Source organism: Mus musculus, chromosome 10, assembly GCF_000001635.26.
Source record: "Mus musculus strain C57BL/6J chromosome 10, GRCm38.p6 C57BL/6J".
In the NCBI taxonomy this organism is placed as follows: Eukaryota; Metazoa; Chordata; class Mammalia; order Rodentia; family Muridae; genus Mus; species Mus musculus.
The window spans coordinates 82,629,557-82,652,773 of NC_000076.6; the positions used below are offsets into that span (position 1 = coordinate 82,629,557).

Genomic DNA, 23,217 nt, shown 5'->3' on the forward strand with positions numbered 1-23,217 from the left:
CAGGCTCTGTGAGCCCCAAGTCAGGTAGCTTTTAATCCGCACAAAATTTGAGGTGAAAAGACATGAATTTGCCACCACGCATAATACATCCTAAAGGCCATCACCCTTAACCCACACCTTCAAGGAAACTTAGAGCCCACAAAAGCTGACGTCAGCCGGGCGCTCCCCATCCTCGCCGAGATCCACGTTTCCCGAAAGGCTAAGCGGCGGTCGGGGCGCCCCGAAAAGGACACGCCATTGGCCTGGCCAGCATCACGTGATGGCGAGGCCGCCGGCCTCCTCGGAGGGGGACGGAAGTGCGCTGGGGACTCGCCGCGGTGATGTAGCAGCGTGGGAGGGGCCGAGGCCAGCGCCGTCCATCCACCGGCCGCCCCGATCCTGTGGTGAGTCCGCGCGCTGAGCGGCAGAGCGGGCGCCCGTGGGCTCGGCAGGAGTGGCCGTACCCTCGGCGGCGCCGCCATGGACGCAGAGGCCGCGCGCAGGTAACGCGGGCGCTCGCGGCTGGGGTCGGTCAGGGCCGCGGCCCGCACAAAGGCCGGCTTGCGCGTGCGCAGTGGGGACCTCCCCGCTCCCCACACGTCCCCCCCCCCTCCCAGGTCCGCGCACGTCCTCTGCCTCCCGTACCCGCGAGCTTTAAAAGGTGGTGTGTGCCCGGCCGCAGCCTCCGCCCGCGCGGTTCTTCACCCTCCGTCACCGTGGACTGTAAAGGCGAAGCGGGTACCCTGTGGCCGCGGTTGCTGCGGGGTCCTTCTCATCCTCGCGGGATAGATACTATTGCTGTGGAGTGTGTATAACACGCTAAGAAGTCAATCTGTAGATGTCTTTCATTCTGGGATGGTCTTTAAAATTGTCCCTTAGTGGTAATGGGGATGTCAGGGCGGGCCTGACAAAGTATAGGTTTGGGGATTTAGACTCTTCGCAGAAAGCTAAGAAAAACAAAATGGCAAGGTCTTCGCAGGTAAAAGGAATGGAGATTTAGGTATTAGCCCTGCCTGGCGAAGAATTAGCTTGCCTCTAAGTGGCAAATGGACATTGAACTTAGGCAAGAGATTCTGTCTTCAGCCCGCCTTCCCACTCGACGGCTGTATTATGGTACATCTTTGAGCAGATTGACGGGGGCTGATGGCAGTCCATGGGAGTTGAAATGAAAGTCTGGTTTACCACTCAAAGATCCAAGGGACACTGCAGAAGGGCCTCTACTCACAGGACAGGTAGACCTATCTTAAAGCCTTTACCAACTACAGGGTGCCAGGGACCTGCTGGTGAAAGTGGGAAATATGCCGGCCCAACTTTCAGAGGGGTTTGTAGAACTGATAGGTTGAACTGGAGTCTACATAAATACATGCTGAATGGATGCAATAGTGAATCATTAACAAAAAGAGGCACAATATTACATGTGTGTGTACGTGTGTGTGGTCTGTCTCTCTCTCTCTCTAACCCAAGACTAAATAGTGTGTGTGTGTAAGACCTTGATGTCATACTACTGAAATGATTTAAAAATGAACCCAGATTTTTATTATTATTTGGGAGTGTGTGGTTGGGGATTGAGCCCAGAGCCTCCAGTGTGCTAAGCAAGCTTACCACTGAGTCATGTCCCTCAGCCATCTTCTTACTCGTTATTTTGAAAGGTCTTGCTGTGTTGCCTTGGCTACCCTTGGCTTCACTCTGTAGCTCCGGTGGACCTTAAATTCATGAGCCTCATGCCTCAGCCTCTCAGATGGCTGGGGTTATGGGCCTTTCCTCCCAGGCCCAGCAGGAACTGGAAATTCTGACTAGTCCTAAAGTCTTCCTGCACTCTGCATGTAGGAGCTAACGCACGGGTAAGTGTGCATTCTCCGTGTAGCGCTGTCAGCAGCAGATGTGTATGTGGTGTTCCTTCACGGTCCACACTGCCAGCTCCCTGGAGCTGTGTGTGTTGCAGTAAATATCATTTGGGGGTTTCTACCTCACCTCAGATCATTTAGTTCCCAAATATAAGACACAAAGTTCTTTCGATTTTTATAATAGGCTTAAAAGCACTAGAGCTGGGCAGATATCGGCCCTCCATGCTAGTTTGTCTGCTTCCCTGTCAGTAGCCCCGAGACATCACGTGTCATGTTTTGTTTGGGCTGATCCTGCTGCATCAGGCCAGCCCTCGGGGCCATGTGCTAAGATCCTCCTACCCCATGGAGACTTTTCTTTCACCTCTCTCTGGTGGTCCCTCCTGAGACCCCAAGCCCAGGAACCTTCGTTCTGTCCCCTCTCTTCTTCACAGCCCAGGCTGTAGGCATCTTTATTAACCAATGGGGGGAGAGGGGCAGGGCTACGCAACAAAAGCTGATGCATGTGAAGATCTCATCCCTGAGATGGGAGGGAGAGGGACAACCAGATCTCAGTAGGTAGCATTTGATAGAGAGCAAACCAGACCAGTCCCCTGTGCAGCGTTGAGCTTGTTTAGCACTGGTCATTGTTTGTGGCTGTTCAGTAGGATGTATCCTTGTTCAAATGAGATGCTCAGAGGTGTTTTGAAAACAGCACTCTAGACCCTTAAAATAGTGTAAAATAACTTAGAATTAAAGAAGTTTCTTAGTGTTTCTAGAGAAAGCTTTAAAGATTTAAAACAGCAGATCAGAATCGTATTAGATAGACTTTTTGGTTTTTTTTTTTTTTTTAGCTTTGAGACAGTCTTGCTTATGTAGACCCAAGCAAGCCTCAGTCTCATAGGCATCCTCCTTCCTCTGCTTCTGTGCCAGGATTACAGGCATACAGTGTGGCGACTTTCCACAGACCTCTAATCCGCTGTGTGTGTGTATTGAGAGACCACAGGCAGCTGTAGGAAGCAGTTCTGGGCACAGGAGGTCTGTAGGAGTTGGTAGGATGGGTCTCAGAGAGAAGAAAGCAGCATCTTGCAGAAGAATGAAGCAGTATGGAGCAGGTGATACCAGCAGATACGGGAAGAAAAGAGAATGGGCACTTCTGTGTAGCTCCGGAGCCATGACATTTCACATAGATGGCAGGTGTGGAGCCTGTGGAGTTTCTCGCTGTCTTGGAATCACCTAGACATGGAATCAACTTGACTTGGGATCACCTAGTAGACACACCTCCGATCTGTCCTTAGGGTGTTTCCAGAGAAGTTTAACTGAGGAGACCTGCCCCGAGTGTGGAGGTACTGCCAGTGGTCAGTAGTCCACCCCCTTTGCAGACCTCTGCTCTGTAAAGCTGGGTGTTGGACTGCACTGCCCAGGAGAGTGTCAGGATGAGTCAGAGCGAAGCAAGCCTAGGAAGCCTGTTGGGTGGGGATGAGGGACAGTAGCACGGTGATTATTTATTATTTTACCTCTAACGTCTTATATGCGCTCATGAGTGAATGGGGGGGGGGGGGGCGGGGAACCCATGTGCCACTACGTGAGTCACAGGAAATTTTCTCAAGTTTGTTTTCTTCTTCTACCTTGTGGGTTTCAGATCAGGCTCAGTCCCCAGGCTTGGTGGTAAGCACCTTTACCTGATCAACCATGTCACTGGCCCAGGCATAGAGACAGTGGGGGTGGCAGGATGACAGGCTTAGTTTGAAAGAATAGTACCTATCTGACTCATCCAGCTTCGCAAAGGGCACAGATGCTACCAGTGGCTATATATAAAGTCTATGCCTTTCTCCTGCTTTGCTCAAGGGAATATAGTTTGCAGCAAGGTTTAAAGACTTAAGTGAAGGGCTGATAAGATGGCTCAGCGGTTAAGAGCACTGATTGCTCGTCCAGAGGTCATGAGTTCAAATCCCAGCAACCACATGGTGGCTCACAACCATCCGTAATGAAAAACAAATTAAAAAACAAACAAACAAACAAACTATGGACCAGAGTGAGCGAGGCCAGAGCAAGAAGGAGAAAGGGAAGGGAGAAAAACTGGAAAAGATACTTCCCATTGCTATGAAGACACCATGACCAACTCTTATAAAGGGAAACATTTAATTAGGGGCCATGCTTACAGTATGGGGGGGGGTTAATCCATCGGCATCGTAGCGGAAGCAGACAGCTGGGGCGCTAGAGCAGCAGCTGAAAGCATTGCATCCTGATCTGAGGAGCAGAGGGGGCGGGGCTGAGGTGGCCCACCTCCAGATCCTTCTCAAACAGTTTTCATCAAGTGGGAACTGAGCGTGCAGATATTTGAGCCTGTGTGGGTCATTCTCATTACACCACAGCTCTGCTTTCTTTATTCCTCCAAAGGATGCCCCTTGTCAGTAAAGTCAGAAGTGATTGTATAAAGTGTGTTGCTTAGATCTCGGGACACAAGAGCAGTTTGTGATACAGTTAAACTCGGGGCATGTCATCAAGGCCTCATTAAGCTTAGTTTGTAGGGTTTGTTTTAAGATTTTATTTGTTTTATATATGTGAGTACTCTGTTGCTGTCTTCAGACACCAGAAGAGGGCATCAGATCCCATTACAGATGGTTGTGGGTCACCACGTGGTTGCTGAGAATTGAACTCAGGACCTTTGGAAGAGCACTCAGTGCTCTTAACCCCTGAGCCATCTCTCCAGCCCCTAGTTTGTAGTTTTTAGTATTCTCACTTGCTGTGTGCCTTTCGACAGATGGGCAGTCTCTATAGGAAATTGGGATGATTGTGAGTTGTGTTAACATTTCTGACTGTCAACCAAATATGGAATAAAAGGCTTCCCCACTTCTCGTGTCCTGCAACCTCCACAAAGGGGGAAGGAAAGAGCCTGCTAAGCACCGCATTCCCCTTTCTCTACCTAGTGGCTCACGCTGCCTAAGGGCCTTCCCTAGCACAGCGGGCTGTATGCTGAACTGAGTGTGGGAACGAGGTCTTCTCTTAGGTTGCTTTTTTTTTCAGGTAATGCCATACCAACCAGGAAAGGAATGAGTACAGGGCCTGTTCAGATTTGAGCAGATTTAGTGCTGCTTAATGTAGAGGCTGCTAAATCTAACTCTGCATTATCACAGCGAGGGAGGGGAGGCTGGAAGTGGGGTGATGACTCAGTAGTCCTTGTTGCTGCATGCATGCGTGCGTGCTTGCTTGCGTGCGTGCGACATAGTTTTTAAATCTTTTGAGCAGGGGGCTGGAAAGATGGTTCAATAGTCAAGAGCACTGCCTGTTCTTGCAGAGGGCATGAGTTCCCCATCACCCACAGGCTTGCTCACAACTACCTGTAACTCCAGTTATGGGACTCTGACTTCCCTTTGGTCCTACATACATGTCATGCACGTAATACATGCAGACAAGCATAGGTACACACAAATCATTTGAAATGAAAAAAAAAGAAAGAATTGAAACAAAAAGCAAGTTTGTGTCACTTGCAGATTTAACTAGTATTCAACAACAGAAAATTAGGTTATCTAAAATTCTGGTTTTCTAGTATTCAAAGTTATGAAGGTTTCTATGTACTTGTTTTGCTTGCACCCACATAAGAGATGTTATATCCACTAGGAAGCTAGTCCCACGATGCTAACTTTAATTCTCATGGCCAAGTATGATCATACATGCTTATAACCCCAACACTTGAGAAATAGAGCCAGGAGAAGCAGGAGTTCAAGGTCACCTTGAACTATGTAGAGATGAGGCCAGCTTGAACTACGTGAGACAGGGTTTCTCTGTAGAGCCCTGGTTGTCCTGGAACTCACTCTGTAAACCAGGCTGGCCTCAAACTCAGAAATCCACCTGTCTCTGCCTCCCAAGTGCTGGAATTAAAGGCGTGCGCCACCACTGCTCGGCACAAAATATTTTAAGTAATACTTTTCCTATATTTTTTTCAAAATGCCAATGAACTCTTAGTAGCCGCATAGTATTTTCTCATGTTGCTGCAAGATACTCTGTTGAGCCATTCTCTAACATGAGAACCGTATTTAAAGAAGCACAAGTTTGGGAGTGGAGAGAAGGCTTAACAGTTGCCAAGGGCCTGGATTTGATTCCTAGCACCCACATGGAGGCTCATAACTATGGCTAAGTCCAGGTGTAGAGGCCGGGCCCCCTTTTCTGATCTCCACAGGCACTGCATGTGCATGCTACACACATACATACATAAAATTAACTTTTCAAACAACTGCTCTTTTGGAGTGTTGTTTGTTTGTTTGTTTGTTTGTTTGTTTGTAAGAAACAAAACCTCAAAGGAAGAATTCATATTCTTCCTCACAGGTGCCTGACCTTCTCCCCAGAACCCTTCTTGAAGCAGAAGTGTCTGTCCGCTGGGATAGGACCCCTGTTCACTGTCTTTGAGCATACAGCACCCCAAGCTAGCCTCTCATAGTTTCTTATCCTGTGTCCCCTATGTGACCTGTGCTGAGGAATTGAAGAGGGAACTTCAGGCAGTACTGCGCAAGAGCCCTTTCCAGGGCTAAGAAAGGATAGACTATCCAGAGACTACCCCACCCGGGGATCCATCCCATAATCAGCCACCAAACCAAGACACTATTGCATATGCCAGAAAGACTTTGCTGAAGGGACTCTGTTAGAGCTGTCTCTTATGAGGCTATGCCAGTGCCTGGCAAATACAGAAGTGGATGCTCACAGTCATCTATAGGATGGAACACAGGGCCCCCAATGGAGAAGCTAGAGAAAGCACACAAGGAGCTGAAGGCGTCTGCAACCCTATAGGTGGAACAACCATATGAACTAACCAGTAGCCCCAGAGCTCGTGTCTCTAGCTGCATATGTAGCAGAGGATGGCCTAGTCGGCCATCACTGTGAAGAGAGGCCCCTTGGTATTGCAAACTTTATATGCCCCACTATAGGGGAATGCCAGGGCCAAGAAGTGGGAATGGGTGGGTAGGGGGAGCAGGGCGGAGGGAGGGTATAGGGAACTTTCGGGATAGCATTTGAAATGTATATAAAGAAAATACCTAATAAAAATAAGTAAATAAAAAATAAAAGGGGGGAGCCCTTTCCAGGGCCTCTGTGAAAGCTCAGGATTCAAAGCAGGAGCAGAGAAGCCATGATAAACATACAGAGTATTTTTTGTTCATTACATCATACATGCTCATGGGCAGAAAGTCTCAAGGCGCATGTGGCTGTTAGTATCATGTTCTTGAATGGGCTAAGCTAGGAAAAGGCTTTCCTCCCCTGGGAGTGAACAGTCTAAGGAAGCAGAGTTCACACAATAAGGCAGTGTGGGAAAATCTATTGTGTGCCACTTAAGGTTATCTAGGGTGTTCTTTAGTTTATGTAAATTTTGTGTTTGTTTGTTTGTTTGTTTTGTTTTGTTTTCTCAAGACAGGGTTTCTGTGTAGCTCTGACTGTCCTGGAACTCACTCTGTAGACCAGGCTGGCCTGAACTCAGAGATTTCACCTGCCTAGGTGCTGGGTGTGCCACTGCTGGCCAGCAGTTGTTACCTTTTGACTTGGCCATTTTACTGAGATAACTCTTATTACAGAAGTGGCTTGTTTGATCTTTGCTTTTCTATTTATGTGTGTTTGAGTGTATAGGGGAGTGGGTTCATCATCTCTATCAAAGTGCACAGAGTCCAGAAGAGGGTGTCCAGTCCCTGGGAGCAGGAGTCACAGGAGATTAAGAGCTGCCTGGTGTGGGTGCTGGAAACTGAACCTGGATCCTCTCCAAGCAGTGAGTTCTCTGAGCCACTGTGCCATCTCTCCAGGTCTGACCTACAAAACACACACACACACACAGAGAGAGAGAGAAAGAGAGAGAGAGAGAGAGAGAGAGAGCGCTGCTAAGTAGAGTAACTTGCCATGGGAAGCATGACTTCTCTCTCCAAGAAGTAAATTCCTTCTCACTTTACTTCTGAATACATTCTACATGTATTGTCATGTCATTTGATGCTGTAGTGTATCCTGCTGTAGTATATTCTGCTGTAGTGTATCCAGCTGTAGTAGACACTGCTGTAGTGTATCCTGCTGTAGTAGACACTGCTGTAGTGTATCCTGTTGTAGAGTATCCTGCTGTAGTATATTCTGCTGTAGTGTATCCAGCTGTAGTAGACACTGCTGTAGTAGACACTGCTGTAGTGTATCCTGTTGTAGAGTATCCTGCTGTAGTAGACACTGCTGTAGAGTATCCTGCTGTAGTGTATCCCCCTGTAGAGTATCCTGCTGTAGTAGACACTGCTGTAGAGTATCCTGCTGTAGTGTACTGCTGTAGTAAACACTGCTGTAATGTATCCTGCTATAGTAGACACTACTGTAGTGTCCTATGTCTGTGTTCCTTGCTTTTGTGCTGAGAGAAGCAGCTTGAAACATTGCTTTTAGGCCACTTTAGAAAGGCTTTTGGAAATTGCTTCCTTTGAAGGCTTAGGGTTTAGAGTGGATTTACGTTGATTGATTGCTTTCTGTGTTTTGAGTCAGGGTCTCTCTGTAGCTGGGCTGGAATTATAGGTGTGCCTCACCATGCCAGCAAGACCTGCATGCTTTGCTTTTAATGGAGTCATGCTCAGAAGAGAATTTTGTTTGTTTTGTAGGTTGAACAGATATTTACAAAATAATCCAGTTCTTCTGTCTATAAAGTAGTAAGCAACAAAACAACTAAGACAAAGGGCTAACAATAACAAAAAAGCCAAATTTAATGAATATATTTTTTAAAGAATCACACAAAGAAACCAAAGAAAACCTAAGTTACACTATTCGGATGGGGAAATTCTTGTGCCAAGATGGGATTAGTGCATGTGGGGATTTATTTATTTACTTATTTATTTCACATATGTGAGTCCACTGTAGCTGTCTTCAGACACACCAGAAGAGGGCATCAGATCCCATTACTGATGGTTGTGAGCCACCGTGTGGTTGCTGGGAATTGAACTCAGGACCTCTGGAAGAGCAGTCAGTGCTCTTAACCACTGAGCCATCTCTCCAATCCATGATTTTTTAAATTCATATGGATTGATAGTCCTCCAAGACTATCAACTTGAAAGTTCCTGTGATCTCATCTCAGAGAAAGTACAGGCAAGTTGTGGTGGTGGCATGTTAAGAGTTAAAGTGTGTGTGTGTGTGTGTGTGTGTGTGTGTGTGTGTGTGTGTACACTTGGTAAAGTCAGGAAAGTATTCTATTCGCAGAGGAGACTAGACCTCCCTAATCTCCTGTTACCTGAGTAATGACTATGATCTGGCTATAAACAATTTAGATTCTGAAGAGTCTTTGTCATTTAACTCACCCTTGGGTATCTTTTATTGTGGTAACATAAATTGTACCTAATTGTTCTTTCAGCTATTCTCTGGAGCAAGTTCAAGCTTTGTATTCATTTCCATTTCAACAAATGATGGCAGAAGTTCCTAACATGGCAGTCACGACTGGACAGCAGGTGCCAGCAGTAGCTCCTAACATGGCAACCGTGACAGAACAGCAGGTGCCCGAAGACGCTCCTGTCCAGGAACCTGCACCAGGTAGTTCTTACATGGTCTCCCTTGAATGTCTCCGCCTCCAGCAGAGCAATCAGTGAACACATGCTGCGCTCCTGCACACTGGGCGCTGCAGCAGGCACAGGATGAGTGACCAGAGACCTCACAGCATTGGCATTAACTTGGTCCAGGTGCTGAGGCAGCAGAGCAGTAACATAGGAGCTCCAAACGTCACCCTGTGAACAACAGGGGGTGGGGGCAGTGCCAGCTGAGTAGGAGTTGAGGCCCCAAACCCCTGAGTATCATGGAGCAGAGGAGACGGTGAGATGGGAGCAGATGAGGCAGTGAGGCTTATGTGGACCCTGAGGAGTGCACACTGCTATTCCCAGAGCAGTAGGGAGCTGTTGAGAGAGTGGGAGCCAAGGAGTGACTCACATGGATGGGCGTTTAAAAGTAGGTCTGGAGGGTCTAAGTGGGAAGATATGAGGAAGGCTAGAGGGTGTGGAGAAAGAGTTGGGAAGTACTCTAAAGGTGCACTTCCTTGCCTACAGTACATGGATTTCTTTTCTTTTTTAAGATTTATTTATTTATTTTATTTATATGAGTATATTGCAGCTGTCTTCAGACACACCAGAAGAGGGCATCAGATCCCGTTATTGGTGGTTGTGAGCCACCATGTGGTTGCTGGGAAGAACAAGCCAGTGTTCTTAACTGCTAAGCCATCTCTCCAGCTCGATGTATTTCACGTAGATGCTGAGAGAGAAAGAGAAAGCGAAAAGTACCAGTTGTAGTCCCTTCCATTATTATAATGACGGACTTGATGCTGAGTAACATTTTTCTTTTGGAGTAAGATTTTTTTTAAAAAAGGTGTATGTGTGTTTGTTTATTCTGTTAATTTTTATGTGTGTGGGTGTTTTATTTGCAAGTCTGTGAACCACTTCCATGTCTGGTACCTTCTGAGACCAGAAGACAGTGTGGGACCCCTTGGAACTGGAGTCGCAGAAAGTTGTGAGCTGCCAAGTGATGCCAGGAATCAAAACAGGTCCTCTGTGAGAGCAGCCAGTGCCATGTCTCTAGCCCCGAGAAGGGGTTTTGTTCACAGTTCTGAAGGTTTAGGGGCATGGCCTCACTATTTGCTCCGCCCTAAGAAAGGTCTCATGGTGGATGGTACCACAGTGGCAGAGGTTCATGTGAGAGAATCACATCACCAGACAGGAAGTCACAGAGACCGGGAGCTGATATTCCCTTCTAAGGGCATTTCCCCGGTTAACCTAAGGACCCCATACTTGGCTTCACCTCTTAACAGTTCCACATCTCCCAACAAAGCTACTGTGGGACTAAGCATCAAACATAGGAACCTTTGGTGGGCAGACTCAAACATTATCCAAAGCACTCATAGACTTCTGACATGCAGTTGGTTTCACGAAGTGCCTCACAGATGAGGAGTTGGAAGGGAAGTCACATAGATTGAAGTGTGTGGATAGCAGCAACAGCATTTTTATGAGGAATGTGCTCATAGTTGCCTTATAATTCCAGGGTCACCCCTAACTGGGGTTGTCTCCGCCTCTCTTCTCCTGTGTTTGCAGACAATGAGAACTAGGGATCTCCAGCTGCTAGTCTGTGGTGGTAGAACCCTGGAAAGGAGCGACTGAAGCAGCCTTCCAGGCTTGCCCGAGAAAATACATAATAGAGCCATAATAGGGCCAGAGCAAACAGGAAGGCATCCAGAGAGTCAAAGATGAGGGAACACAGGCTTCCCATTGAATAACTTTGTTTCTCAGCCAAGAGTGCTTTGTGCCTCAGGAGACACATTACCATTGTCAAGAGACACTTTGGACTGTCAGGACTGACATTGGTTGGCTAGAAATGGTGGGTGGTGGAACACACACTCTGTAATGTGCAGAGTGGGTATCAACACACATAGTTCAGCCTTTATGTCAGTCGTGTGAAGGTCCTGAGAACACAGTTACCTTTGAGCAATGCTGCCAGCCCCAAGAGAGCTTGTCTTCAGCACTTTCCAGTCACTCTGAAAATGTGGAGCAGTCTGTGCCTCATGACTTCTAAAACAAGCCATAAGCCACCTGTGTGTCTACCAGTAGGAAGTGAGTTAGAAACCTTCCCCTTTGAGGACAGAATCCGAGTATAATAGTTCAGGGTGACCTTTACCTGCCTCCTGAATGCTTGTATTAAAGATGTGGACCACCTTGTCTGGCCTTGTTCAAAAATGTGTTTACTTAACGATTTATGTACTTAGAATACCTATAAAGTAGTATATAGATCCCTGGGGAACCAAGAACCCAAGTGATGCTGTATAGAAGATCAGTCTGTGACCATCAAATGTGCCTAGGTGGGGAGAGGGATAGGAGGGGAAGCTGCAGAGGAGACAGAAATTTAAGGACATACGTGGGTGGGATCATGACTGCTGTGGAGTCGCCTGCGGTTTCTATGTTTTCTGCCACCACATTCTGGGAATCGCTGTTTCAGAAGCTCCAAAGAGAAGGAAAAGGAAACCCAGAGCAGCAGAGCCCCAGGAACCAGTGGAGCCCAAAAAACCTGCTACGTCGAAGAAATCCGGCAAGTCTACAAAATCAAAGGAAAAGCAGGAGAAAATCACAGACGCGTTTAAAGTGAAAAGGAAAGTGGACCGCTTCAACGGCGTCTCTGAAGCTGAGCTTCTGACCAAGACTCTTCCTGACATTTTGACCTTCAATCTGGATATTGTGATCGTAAGGCTTTTCCTCCTTGTTTGACGACAGATAGCCCAGAGGATTAGCCTTACTTGGCAGGGGTTCTTACAAATGGCACTCTTCTGAAAAGAGGGGTTTGGTTTGTTTTAGGGTTTTTCGAGACAGGGTTTCTCTGTAGCCATGGCTGTCCTAAAACTCGCTCTGTAGACCAGGCTGGCCTCAAACTTAGCGATCCGACTGCCTCTGCCTCCCGAGTACTGGGATTAAAGGCTGCACTACCACTGCCTGGCTGTTTTCTTTTCTTGAGTTTCCTTTCCCTTTTTGGTAGAGAACTTTTTTTTTTTTTTTAAGGAAAAACACAAAATAATTTAGTATAATACATAATAGGGGTGGTGGGGTAGTAACAGAACAGCCTGCCATTTATATGAATGTTGCATATGGAATAATGGAATGTTTGTCTGAGTTTTTAAAAACAAAAGTGTTCAATTACTTTGTTTTCTAGATTGGCATTAACCCGGGATTAATGGCTGCTTACAAAGGACATCACTACCCTGGGCCTGGAAATCACTTCTGTAAGTGTCAACTTTTTCAAAGTCACTTTGAGTGAGGTAGTTTTATTAGTAGGATTAATGGGCTGACTTTACATTGACAAGAATTATGAATAAGCTACACGTGTTGCATGTTTCTCTGAGTGTGGACATGAAGGGTCTATCACTGCGAGTTGGTATTAGCGTTGGTAATAGCGGAGTAAGCATGGAAGAGTACTTCCTGGAGGTTGTGGAGCTGGGTATCAGAGCCGACTCTGAGGATGCTCAGCATGTATTCTGCAGCTGGGCAACCTCTGTGCTTGCTCAAGGGTTTCAAGGTTTTCTTCTTTTGTGAGGTGCTGGGGTGTTTTGAGACAGAGTCTCTCTAGTCCTGGCTATTCAGTAACCAGGCTGGCTTGAACTTAGAGACACCTGCCTGCCTTTGCCTCCCAAGTGCTAGGATTAAAGACATGTGGCCTTAATTTTTTTTTTTGAGTGTGTGTGTGTGTATGTGTGTGTGTGTGTATGTGTGTGTGTGTGTGTATGTGTGTGTGTGTATGTGTGTGTATGTGTGTGTGTGTGTATGTATGTGTGTATGTGTGTGTGTGTATGTGTGTGTGTATGTGTGTGTGTGTGTATGTGTGTGTGTGTGTGTGTGTGTATGTGTGCGTGTATATACACTCCATAGATATAGTAACAATAACATTTTGCTGTGGCAGTGTAGACAAAAGTATTGATGTTCCCAGATTTTTGTCAGTGTTACTTTCTTGGAGAGATAAAAAGTATTGATTATGGATCAGGAGAGGTGGCTTAGAGTTAGTTAAGAGCATTGACTGCTCTTTCAGAGCACCCAGGTTTGATTCCAAACTATCCCAAGATAGTGTGGCTCACAACTGTCTGGAGTTACAGTTCTAGAGGACCCAGTTCCCTCTTTTGGTACCAACCCCACCCTGTTCTGGTTGGTTTTGGTTTGTTTGTTTGTTTATTTATTTATTTATTTATTTTTGTCACTATGACACAAGCTCAGAGTACTTTAGCAAGAGGGAATCTCAACCAAGAAAGTGCCACCACTACATTGGGCCCTGGGGCGCTTACTTGATTAGTGGTTGCTATGGGGAGGTCCAGCTCACTGTAGATGATCACACACCCTGGGCAGGTGGCCCTGAGTTGTATAAGAAAGCAGGCTGAGCAAGCCAGTAAGGAACACCCTCCATGGCCTCTGCATCACTTCCTGCCTCCAGGGTCCTGCCTTGAGTGCCTGCCCTGACTTCCTTCAGTGATGGATTGTGACCTGAGAGATGTAAGTTGAAATAAACCCATTCCTTCCCAAATCGCATTTCGTCATGGTCTTTATCACAGCAATACAAACCCTAACTAAGACACACCCATACGCATAAAATAGCTGAAAAAGTTCCTTAAAAGAAATTCATTGATTGTTGGGTACCGGTTACGTGTAAAATGCTTGGGTCTGAGACATTCTCGAAAGACAGTTTCTATAGAAGGAGAGGGCAGCAAAGGCTCATTCTTTGCTGGTGAGCTTTAAACTAGGTTCTGCTACTGCATTGCTCTACGCATGCAAATTGTCCATACAGAGAGATCCTTTCCCACGGGGTGGTGTGTGTCCTCAGACAGTACTGCTTGTCCGAGAGTCAGATTGCAGGTGTTTAGGCTAAGTAATAATAATGTGCTTATGAAATGAGCAACATACCATGCCCATTATTTTATAATTCTGAGAAAGTGTCTCTGTTTCCTCTACCCTCAAGGGGTTTGAGTTTAGTCGGGGTGAGGGGAGTCCTAAGGGCAAAGTGGTGATGTTATCAATTATTAGGTAAGAACTCAGTTTGAAGCTATGTGTGCAAAGAAGGTAATAGTTTCTTGTAGGAAAATTATGATTAAAGTCAGAGAGAAATTACCATGGTATTCAATCTGCTGTCATTGTTCAATATGGTATTTGATGTAGGTTACTAAGTTTTAAGAATTTTTTTAAGTCTTTTATTTCCCTCCAGTTTTAGCAACATGATGTAAACTACTCCATCAATGGTTTTGGGGTTTTCTTGGTTTTGGTTTTGTTTTTCAATAAAAGCCTTTCACTTTGCGTGGGAGTAACCGAGCCCTCTTTCACAGGGAAGTGTCTGTTCATGTCGGGGCTGAGTGAGGTGCAGCTGAATCACATGGATGACCACACCTTACCCGGCAAGTACGGCATCGGATTCACCAACATGGTGGAACGGACGACGCCGGGCAGCAAGGATCTGTCTAGGTAGCTATAAAACATGAGGTTTATGGTGCTGCGGGCGCCTCGTGCCCGATCCAAAAGTGCGTGTAACGTGTGGAGAGCCGCCTCACGGCGCTCACTGCAAACACTGCTCTGTTTCTATCCTCACCGCCTCCCCATTCACTTCTAGTAAAGAGTTCCGGGAAGGAGGGCGCATCCTGGTGCAGAAACTGCAGAAATATCAGCCACGAATAGCGGTGTTTAATGGAAAATGTAAGAATTATTTACATTTTTGTCTTTTCTCTCTATGCTCATGACAAGGGCAGTGTTAAATATGTTTGTGTTTTATTTTAGGTATTTATGAAATTTTCAGTAAAGAAGTTTTTGGAGTAAAGGTTAAGAACTTGGAATTTGGGCTTCAACCCCACAAGATCCCAGACACAGAAACTGTAAGTCTCCCGAGTGCATCTGTAAGCTGCCCAGGGGCTTCTAGCCGACTGTCCTTCCCATCTGTCCCAGACAGTGTCATTTTTGTCCTAAGAGAATCCACCTGTTTTATTAATTAATTACCGGCTTAGACTTTCAGATGTAGTTAGAATTTTATTTAAAAAGTATTTGTCAGCTAAGTGTCAGAGGAACTGGCTTGTACTACATTCAGAATATCATCATTGGTTACTTACAAATTCAGACATACATGTGTATATAACGTATACATTGGTATTCTCACCGGTAAAGTTACCTACTTCATTTGTATATTTAACCCCAACTTAATTTTAGAGCTGAACACGTTAGACCAGCCTGTTAGGTACTGTCACATAATCAGAGGTGCCAGGACAGCTCTGAAGCTTTCTCACTTGCCTTCCCGGTTTTTTTTAAACATTTCATTTATTCAGTTATTTATTTTTATGCATATGGATGTTTTGCTTAATGTATATAACATATATCTGTATACAGCCATATGACCCATGGATGCCAGAAGAGGATATCTAATTTCATGGGACTGGAGTTACAGACAGTTGTAAGCCATCATGGGTGCTGGGGAATTGAACCCTGGGTCTTCTGCAAGAGCAGCCAGAGCTCTTACCACTAAGTTATCTGTCTAGCCCTGTATAGTGATTTTCAAACTAATTTCCACAAAGTATTTGCAAGCATTTGTTTTTTGTTTGTTTGTTTGTTTGTTTGTTTGTTTTTTAAGTAAAGCATAGGGTTTTGTGTGTCTTGGGGTTTTTTTGTTTGTTTGTTTGTTTTTTTGTGCTGGAGATCAAACTTGCATGTTAGACAATACTCTACCACTTCAGCTTTTTTTTTATTCTCTCTCTCTCTCCCTCTCTCTCTCTGTGTGTGTGTGTGTGTGTGTGTGTGTGTGTGTGTGTGTGTGTGTGTGTGTGTGTGGTGTGTGTGTGTGTGTGTGTGTGTGTGGTGTGTGTGTGTGTGTGTGTGTGTGTGTGTTGGGGATGGAACGTAGGGTTTCCTCACATGCAAGGCAAGTAAGTGCTTTAGCACTGCTACCTCCCATCATGGAGGGAGGTAATTGGAGGAACCTGGAAGCAGCCACTGCAGCAGAGATTGTGGAAGAACATTCCTAACTCGCTTGCTCAGCTGTCTTTCATATAGAATTCAGGCTTTGTGCTTACAGCCAGAGGAACTGAGTTCAATTCCCGGCACTCATGGCAGCTCACCCTGTCTGTCACTCCAGTCCCAGGGATTCTGGGACCCTCCCACAGATATTCATCCACACAAAACACCAGTGTACATACAAATCAATAAATCTTTAAAAAAGACATTTAGCAAACAAACAAGCGCATCAAACTAAGGATGGCAGTACTCAACAGTTGGCTCGTCTCTCAAATATTAGCGGTTATGGAAATGCCTTGTGGGACCAGCAGGATGTCTTAGTGAGGTTGTCATTTTCTGCCAAGCCTGACAACCCCAGTTCAATCCCCAGACCCATACTGTGGAAGGCGAGAACTGACTCCCACAAGTCCTCCTCCCCCCCACACTGGTACACATGCCACACGCCACGCCCCTCAAAACTCCTCCCACTGGTACACATGCCACATGCCACGCCCCTCAAAACTAACTACAGGCTAGTTAGAGCTGGGTGATTCTTCTGTTGAAGTTCCTTCAAAAATGAGTCCAGATCTGGGCCAGTTGACAGTCAAGCGGTAACTATGGCAACGGTGGCAGTTCTCTAGGCAGCCCTGCATCTATCTTCCACCTTGTATTCTACGAAGTTATTGATGTTGCTAGTGATTTAGCTGGAAGTGAAAACAATTTACTTTCTTCTTTTTATTCTCATTTGTGTGGGAGAGGGAGAGAGAGGCAGGCAGGGGCCTCACTGTGTGCATTCGATAAGGCTGCCCTCAAACCTATCTGTCTCTGCTAGGATTAAAGGTATGTGCCATTACCCCTAGCCAGTCTACTGTGGATCGTTTTAATTAAAGAATATCTTGAAAATGTGCTATTATAAAACATGCTAACACCCACACATCTGCATTAATCAGTTTCTAAAAATCCTATAATCAAAAATAGAAAATAATTATATGATGAGGCAGTCTCAAAACAAAATAATCGTAATATATGAAAGGAAACCAACTTAAAAATTGCCATAAGTATATTAATCTCCTCACTTATATGTATAGAACAAGAAATGATTTCTGCTCTTTGAAGGACAGTTTGTCATCAGTCGGCATGATAAATGCAAACGCCTTTCCCTGCTGCCATTCACTTCTGGTATTTCATCCAGCTTCTAGGGATATTTCTAAATTAATTATGGACAAGGCTTTGTCCAGAGTTTATGAGAAAAGAACTCAAAGCAAGCTACACTTGGGGATCTTAAATGCAGCTTCTTTGATTTTACGTATAAGCATCAAGTAATTAAGCCAAATAAAGTTCCGTTTTTCTAACTGCAATGTGAGTAGATTCAGTCAGCTGCTAACATCTCTGAAACCTTGATCCCAGCTGTGCTACGTCATGCCGTCGTCCAGCGCCAGATGTGCTCAGTTTCCCCGGGCCCAGGACAAAGTTCATTACTACATTAAGCTGAAGGACTTGAGAGACCAACTGAAAGGCATTGAACGCAACGCGGACGTTCAGGAAGTGCAGTATACATTTGACCTGCAGCTTGCGCAAGGTTTGTTACCATCCCCTTCCCTCCTCAGCTTCCTGTGTGTACAGAACAGAACGAAGTCGCAGATTTAAAGCAGGAAGAAAGAAGATGGCACTGTAGCCAATCGCTATGATAACAACTTAGTGTCTGAGCACAGGTCCCTGTACCATGGTTTCCCAGTACTCTGAGTCCAAGGAGCATGTCTCGTCCTAAAGCTGGGTGCAGTGGACTTTCCCAGTTCTCACAAGCTAATTCAGTGTATGCTATAAATAACGTGAAGGGCAATAGCAGAGGCTGGAGAGATGGCAGTGGTTGAGAGCACGTGCTGCTCTTGCAGAAGACCAGGGTTTGGTTCCCAGAATCCACTCCAGGCAATTTTCAGACACCTGTAATTCCAGTTCCAGGGCATCCATCAGGCATCTGCGTGCATATAAACTCATGCAGCCTCACACACTTATAAATAAAAAATAACATATCTTAAAAGGAAAATAACAATAGCAAATTATATGACTCGGCTGTATTTGCACAGAAAATACAGCTTTTATACAACATCAGTTTCAATCCTGCTTTTCCCTCCCCACAGAGGACGCAAAGAAGATGGCTGTTAAGGAAGAAAAGTATGATCCAGGCTATGAGGCAGCTTACGGCGGTGCCTATGGGGAAAACCCATGTAATGGGGAACCTTGTGGCATTGCTTCAAATGGGCTAAGTATGTTTCCTCCAGATTCGTCCTTTCTGAGGACTGGGCTGATGGGAATAACAGAAAGAGTGATTGTTGAAGATTTAGAATACTAATGTGTAATGTAATGAAGTAACTAAAGCTTCTCACATGTGTTGGGCTATTTATTTATTTATTTATTTATTTATTTAGGTTTTTCAAGACAGGATTTCTCTGTGTAGCCCTGGCTGTCCTAGAACTCACTCTGTAGACCAGGCTGGCCTCGAACTCAGAAATCCTCCTGCTTCTGCCTCCCAAGTGCTGGGTTTAAAGTCATGCTTAAGTTGGCTTGTAAACCAATCAACTTGTGTTTCCCTCCTTGAGTGGCAAATGATGATTTGTTGATCCTCGGTCTGAAAATCTATTAATAATTTATCATTGTTTTTAAAAACTCAGTATTTTAATAATTCTCTAATGCACTTTTAAAATCTCCTAATTAGATCCGTTTAAATTTGACAGTGAACTAAGATTTTTTTTTCTCCCTTCCCAGCAGCTCACAGTGCGGAGCCGAGAGGAGAAGCGGCCCCCAGCGATGTTCCGAATGGGCAGTGGATGGCACAGTCGTTTGCAGAGCAGATCCCTTCTTTTAATAATTGTGGGACCCGAGAGCAGGAAGAAGAGAGCCACGCTTAGGAAGGGTGCCTCTCAGCTCGGGCTCAGGGCTGCAGTTCTAATGCAGACCTCAGGACGGAGAGCCTCAGTGTGCTAACTGAGGGGCTTTAGTGTTAATGGTCCTTTACGCTAGTGGTGTAATTATATATGGAGCAGTTATATGGTAGAGTCAACTGTATGAATCTATGTAGTTTGGAAAGGAAAAATAGGGTGTTTTGTACTTGAGTTTTGTATTTTAACTACCCATCATTCCAGCTTTTTATATACTATATTTCATTTATGAAGAAACCGGTTTTCTCTGAGGAGTCACTTCAATCTGTAATTTTAAAAAAGCAACAGTCGGAATATTTATAGTTGATTCTTCACTGTGCATACCTATATATGCCCTTATCCCTTTAAATGCCTAAGTAGGGCATGCTACTAAGAATCAAGCTGGTGAAAGGCAGATGTGCCTATCTCTGTTGGAAGCCGACTAACCCTCCGCCCTCCGTGGACTCGAAGCTGGAGGTGGACTCAGAACCCTCTGGGTTGCAGTCACACGCAGACCCCCTTACTCTCCCAGTAGTGTGTGTGGCAGTTGCTTGGTAGTAGAAACCTAGTGGGGCCTGAGCCCTGCCGTTGGCCTCTGCCTCTTGTGGTTCCTGAGAAGGCAGTAGAACCTGGACAGTTGCCACCCCTCTGTTTTACTGAATCCCCCGTCAGTGTTCATCACTGTTGTGATTTTATCCCGACATGGAAAGCGCTAAGAAATGAACTTTCCAGTTAGCCACGCGCTGCTGCAGGTGTTTGATAATCCTGTTTAAACTGGTGCTGTGTACATGGGATGTACTGATACAGAACTTCTCTTCTAGGGAAAGCTAATCATTTGTCAATGATTTAAAAATTATTGTCACTACTGTTGATTACTGTGGACTAAGTGAGCCTCGTGAAAGAGCTGATTGGAATTTGTACCTTTGTGGCTGCTCATGCATTTTCCATGGTGCTACAGACAGCCTGCCCGGGCTGGTGGCTAGGAAACGTGCGTGTTCAGCGATGCCTAGCGCTCTCACTCCTGAGCACTCTGACTTGGTGCCCACCCCTGGCGCGTGCTGGTTTGGCAGTATGAAATGCCCACGAGGGTTTTGTATCTCACAAAGGTTATGTAGCCTGTTCTGTGAACAATGAGGGAAGCAGTCTCTTGGTGGAAATTTTAACATGCCTTTAGCTGTGGCAGTGATGGGCTTTCTTTTTCCTTCTGTCTGGGTCAGGTTGTGCACAAGTCATGTTATTTGGAAGGTGCACTGCACTGCTGTTTACATGGGCATTTTATGCGGGTGCTTTGAAGTGCCTTGCATCAGGGATTAGGATCAATTGAATTCTTTTTTTCATGGGACTATGTAAAGCATGTAGTATTGCCTTGGTATGTAACTATTGTAGTTTTACCATGGAGAAATACCTTTAAATTATAACTCTGGAGAGCAGCCATGAGGACCCTCTGTACTTCCTGGTGCTTTTCCTTAACATGGTGGGTGAGTAGCGAGTGCGGGGCACCCTGTACATGGCAGGGTGGGGCGTTCTCATTAAATAATACTGAGATTTTAAACATGCGCAGTCTGAGCGTTTTTACAATAAACATTAAGAATGGCTATGCTTAGTATACAGGTTTTCCTCCAGCAGGATTTAATGGTATTCCTCCCCACTGGAAACCTGAGGATGGCTTACTTTCTCTTACATGTCACATGACAAAAATCACAAAAGCTTGAATAGTTTATTTTTACAGATTCTACATTTTTTTAATTTATAATTTTGTAAAAGACAAGACTAGCAACCTGTTTTTAAGAAAGAAAACCCTGCAGCCAGATGTGGTGGCCCAGGCCTTCAGTTCCAGTACTTAGGAGGCAAAGACATGAGGATCTTTGTGAGTTTGAAGTTGTGAGTTCCAATTTATCCAGGGATATAGAGAAAGACCCTGTTTGTTTGTTTGTTTGTTTTTGAGGCAGCGTTTCTCTCCGTAGCCTTGGCTGTCCTGAAACTCACTGTATAGACCAGGCTGGCCTCGAACTCACAGATTAAACTCTTTCTGCCTCCTGAGTGCTGAGATTAAAGGTATGTGCCGCCACCACCCGGCTAACTTGTTTCTATTATTTTGAAAACATGTATGGATATTTTGCCTTCCATATGTGCATCACATGTGTACCCAGTGCCTGTGAAGGCCAGAAGAGAATGTCAGAGCCCCTGGAACTGCCATGTGGGTTCTGGGAATCAAAGCTGGGTCCTCTGGAAGAACAGCCAACACTCTCTCCAGCCAGGGAGATCCCATCTTAGAAGTAAAACAAAAGAACTGCTCCCAAAATATCTAACTGAGAAAATAGAGATTTTGAAAATTTTCAGATATAGTTGTCATTCAGGTTGAGACTTGGGGTACATAGCGAGACCCTGTCTCAAAACACCAAAAGAAAAGAATGAGTAGGGGCTGCTCATGGCAATCGTTTGAACTTCAAGAAGTTAAGTCTATCTGTGTGGGCCTTGGTTCAACTTGTACACAGTAGTATTTGTCTCTTACACCATAGGTCATATATATCAGAAGAGTTGCTCTTAAAGAACAGTGTTAGAAGATACAGAGGGCCCGTTCCATTTTTATCCAGGGTGTATTTTAACTGTTGGAGTGTTTCATCTATTGTGATGCAGTTTAAAGATCCCTGCAGGGTCAGGAACAAACCAGCTTTCCCATAAGTCATTGTGAACACTAGGAAAGTCCCAGGGTTTATGTCTTCCATTCCAGTGGAGTAGTTTAGCTTCCTGCAGGAAGTGCTCCGAATATCTTGCATCAGGGTTCCAGCCTTCGGTGTGTGTGGAGGGAAATAAACAACAGGCTTGTTAGTGACGACGATTTTATATGGAACCTTGGATACAAGCTATGGTAAAAGTGTCCAGTTAGCAGGAGTCACACCTTAATAAGCCCCCTTGGTGATAACCATACATTACATAAGCCTAAGGTTATGATAGTGAAGAGATCTTAATACTGCCATTCCTCGGAGTGTTCTACAGTACTTCTAGAAGGTCATGCAGATATAATTTATATAACAAATATCCTCTGCTGTTGTTTTTTCCATAAACAACAATGAAACTCCATTGAGTGTAGAGAAAATATGGTCAGCCAGGATCATGGCCTTGTAACAGTGTCAGTTACATGGCACTCTCTGCATTGTCAGAAACAATAGAATCTGGCTCTTTACATTTCTTGCCTGATTCCAAACCTTATAGGGAAAACGGGATTCTTTTCCTCAGAAAGGTTGTGCCCTTTCTGCATATCAGCAGTTAGTAATTCACAAGTGTCAAACTGAGTCTGCTCCAGGGTCTGTCCTTTTCCTTTTTCCATTTTGCACACGTGTCTGGAAAGCCAACATTGATATCAGGTTTCTTCCTCAATTTCTCTCCAATATTGAAGCAGTGGTCTCTCACTTAAACCCAGAGCTTACTGGTGTGTCTGGTCTAGCTAGCCAGCTTACCCAGAGAACCCTGTCCTAGCTATCTGAGAGCTGGGGTTACTGATGGCCACTAACTATGCTTGTTGCCTTTTGCAAGAGTCCTGGGGATCCAAAGTGGTGTCATGCTTGCTTGGTAAGTGCTCGTATCCACTGAGCCATATCCCCAGCCCAGCTTCATGCTACTTGTTACTGACCTCCACTTTGATGGGATTTTACATCTATGGGAACAGAGTTTTGGCCTGATAGCATTAAAGTGCAAGCTGTCTTAAGGTCACACTCAGTAGGCTCTGTACACTGGAGCATCGCAAGATGGAAGTTCTATGCTGAGCATCACTCTGTAAGCTTTAGATACTTTGTTTTAAATTTTATTTTTATTTTACATGTATTGCATGAGAGTGTCAGATCCCCTGGAACTGGAATTAGAGACAGTTGGGAGCTGGGAATTGAACCTGGGTCTTCTCAAAGAACAGCCAGCGCACCTAACTGGAGCCATCTCTCCAACCCTAGTCAGAATCTTGAATCCTGGAATGCTCACTTCCCTCTGGCAACTAAAGACACCATTTGCATTTGCAGATTCTGAGCCTGAGGGTTAAGGCAGAGAGGTGGC

At 45.3% G+C, this 23,217-nt stretch overlaps 2 protein-coding genes across 8 annotated transcripts in view; one reads left to right on the forward strand and one right to left on the reverse strand.

Moving 5' to 3' along the window:
* The first annotated feature begins 257 nt into the window (after window positions 1–257).
* Tdg (thymine DNA glycosylase) lies at window positions 258–21,243 on the forward strand. 4 transcript variants are annotated; one of them, XM_030245048.1, is made up of 10 exons: window positions 258–383; window positions 9,145–9,320; window positions 11,760–12,001; window positions 12,465–12,534; window positions 14,614–14,749; window positions 14,895–14,977; window positions 15,059–15,153; window positions 17,666–17,837; window positions 18,397–18,522; window positions 19,025–20,729. In XM_030245048.1, exons 2-10 carry the CDS (start codon window positions 9,194–9,196, stop codon window positions 19,162–19,164), a joined length of 1,191 nt encoding a protein of 396 aa, XP_030100908.1. In that variant the 5' UTR covers window positions 258–383; window positions 9,145–9,193; the 3' UTR covers window positions 19,165–20,729. The 4 variants fall into 4 exon arrangements, with proteins under 4 accessions (XP_030100908.1, NP_766140.2, NP_001345446.1 ...); NM_172552.4 differs by having other exon boundaries at window positions 282–482; window positions 19,022–21,243; NM_001358517.1 differs by having other exon boundaries at window positions 282–482; window positions 19,025–21,243.
* Window positions 20,875–23,217, reverse strand: part of Glt8d2 (glycosyltransferase 8 domain containing 2) — a 43,695-nt gene continuing 41,352 nt past the window's right edge. For 3 of the 4 annotated variants that reach the window (XM_006514255.4, XM_011243591.3, XM_030245335.1), the window contains exon 11: window positions 20,875–21,962. In XM_006514255.4, coding sequence (XP_006514318.1) covers window positions 21,793–21,962 — 170 coding nt within the window. In that variant the 3' untranslated portion in view covers window positions 20,875–21,792. The remainder of the gene's footprint in view (window positions 21,963–23,217) is intronic. The other variant, NM_029102.3, reaches the window with a different exon arrangement.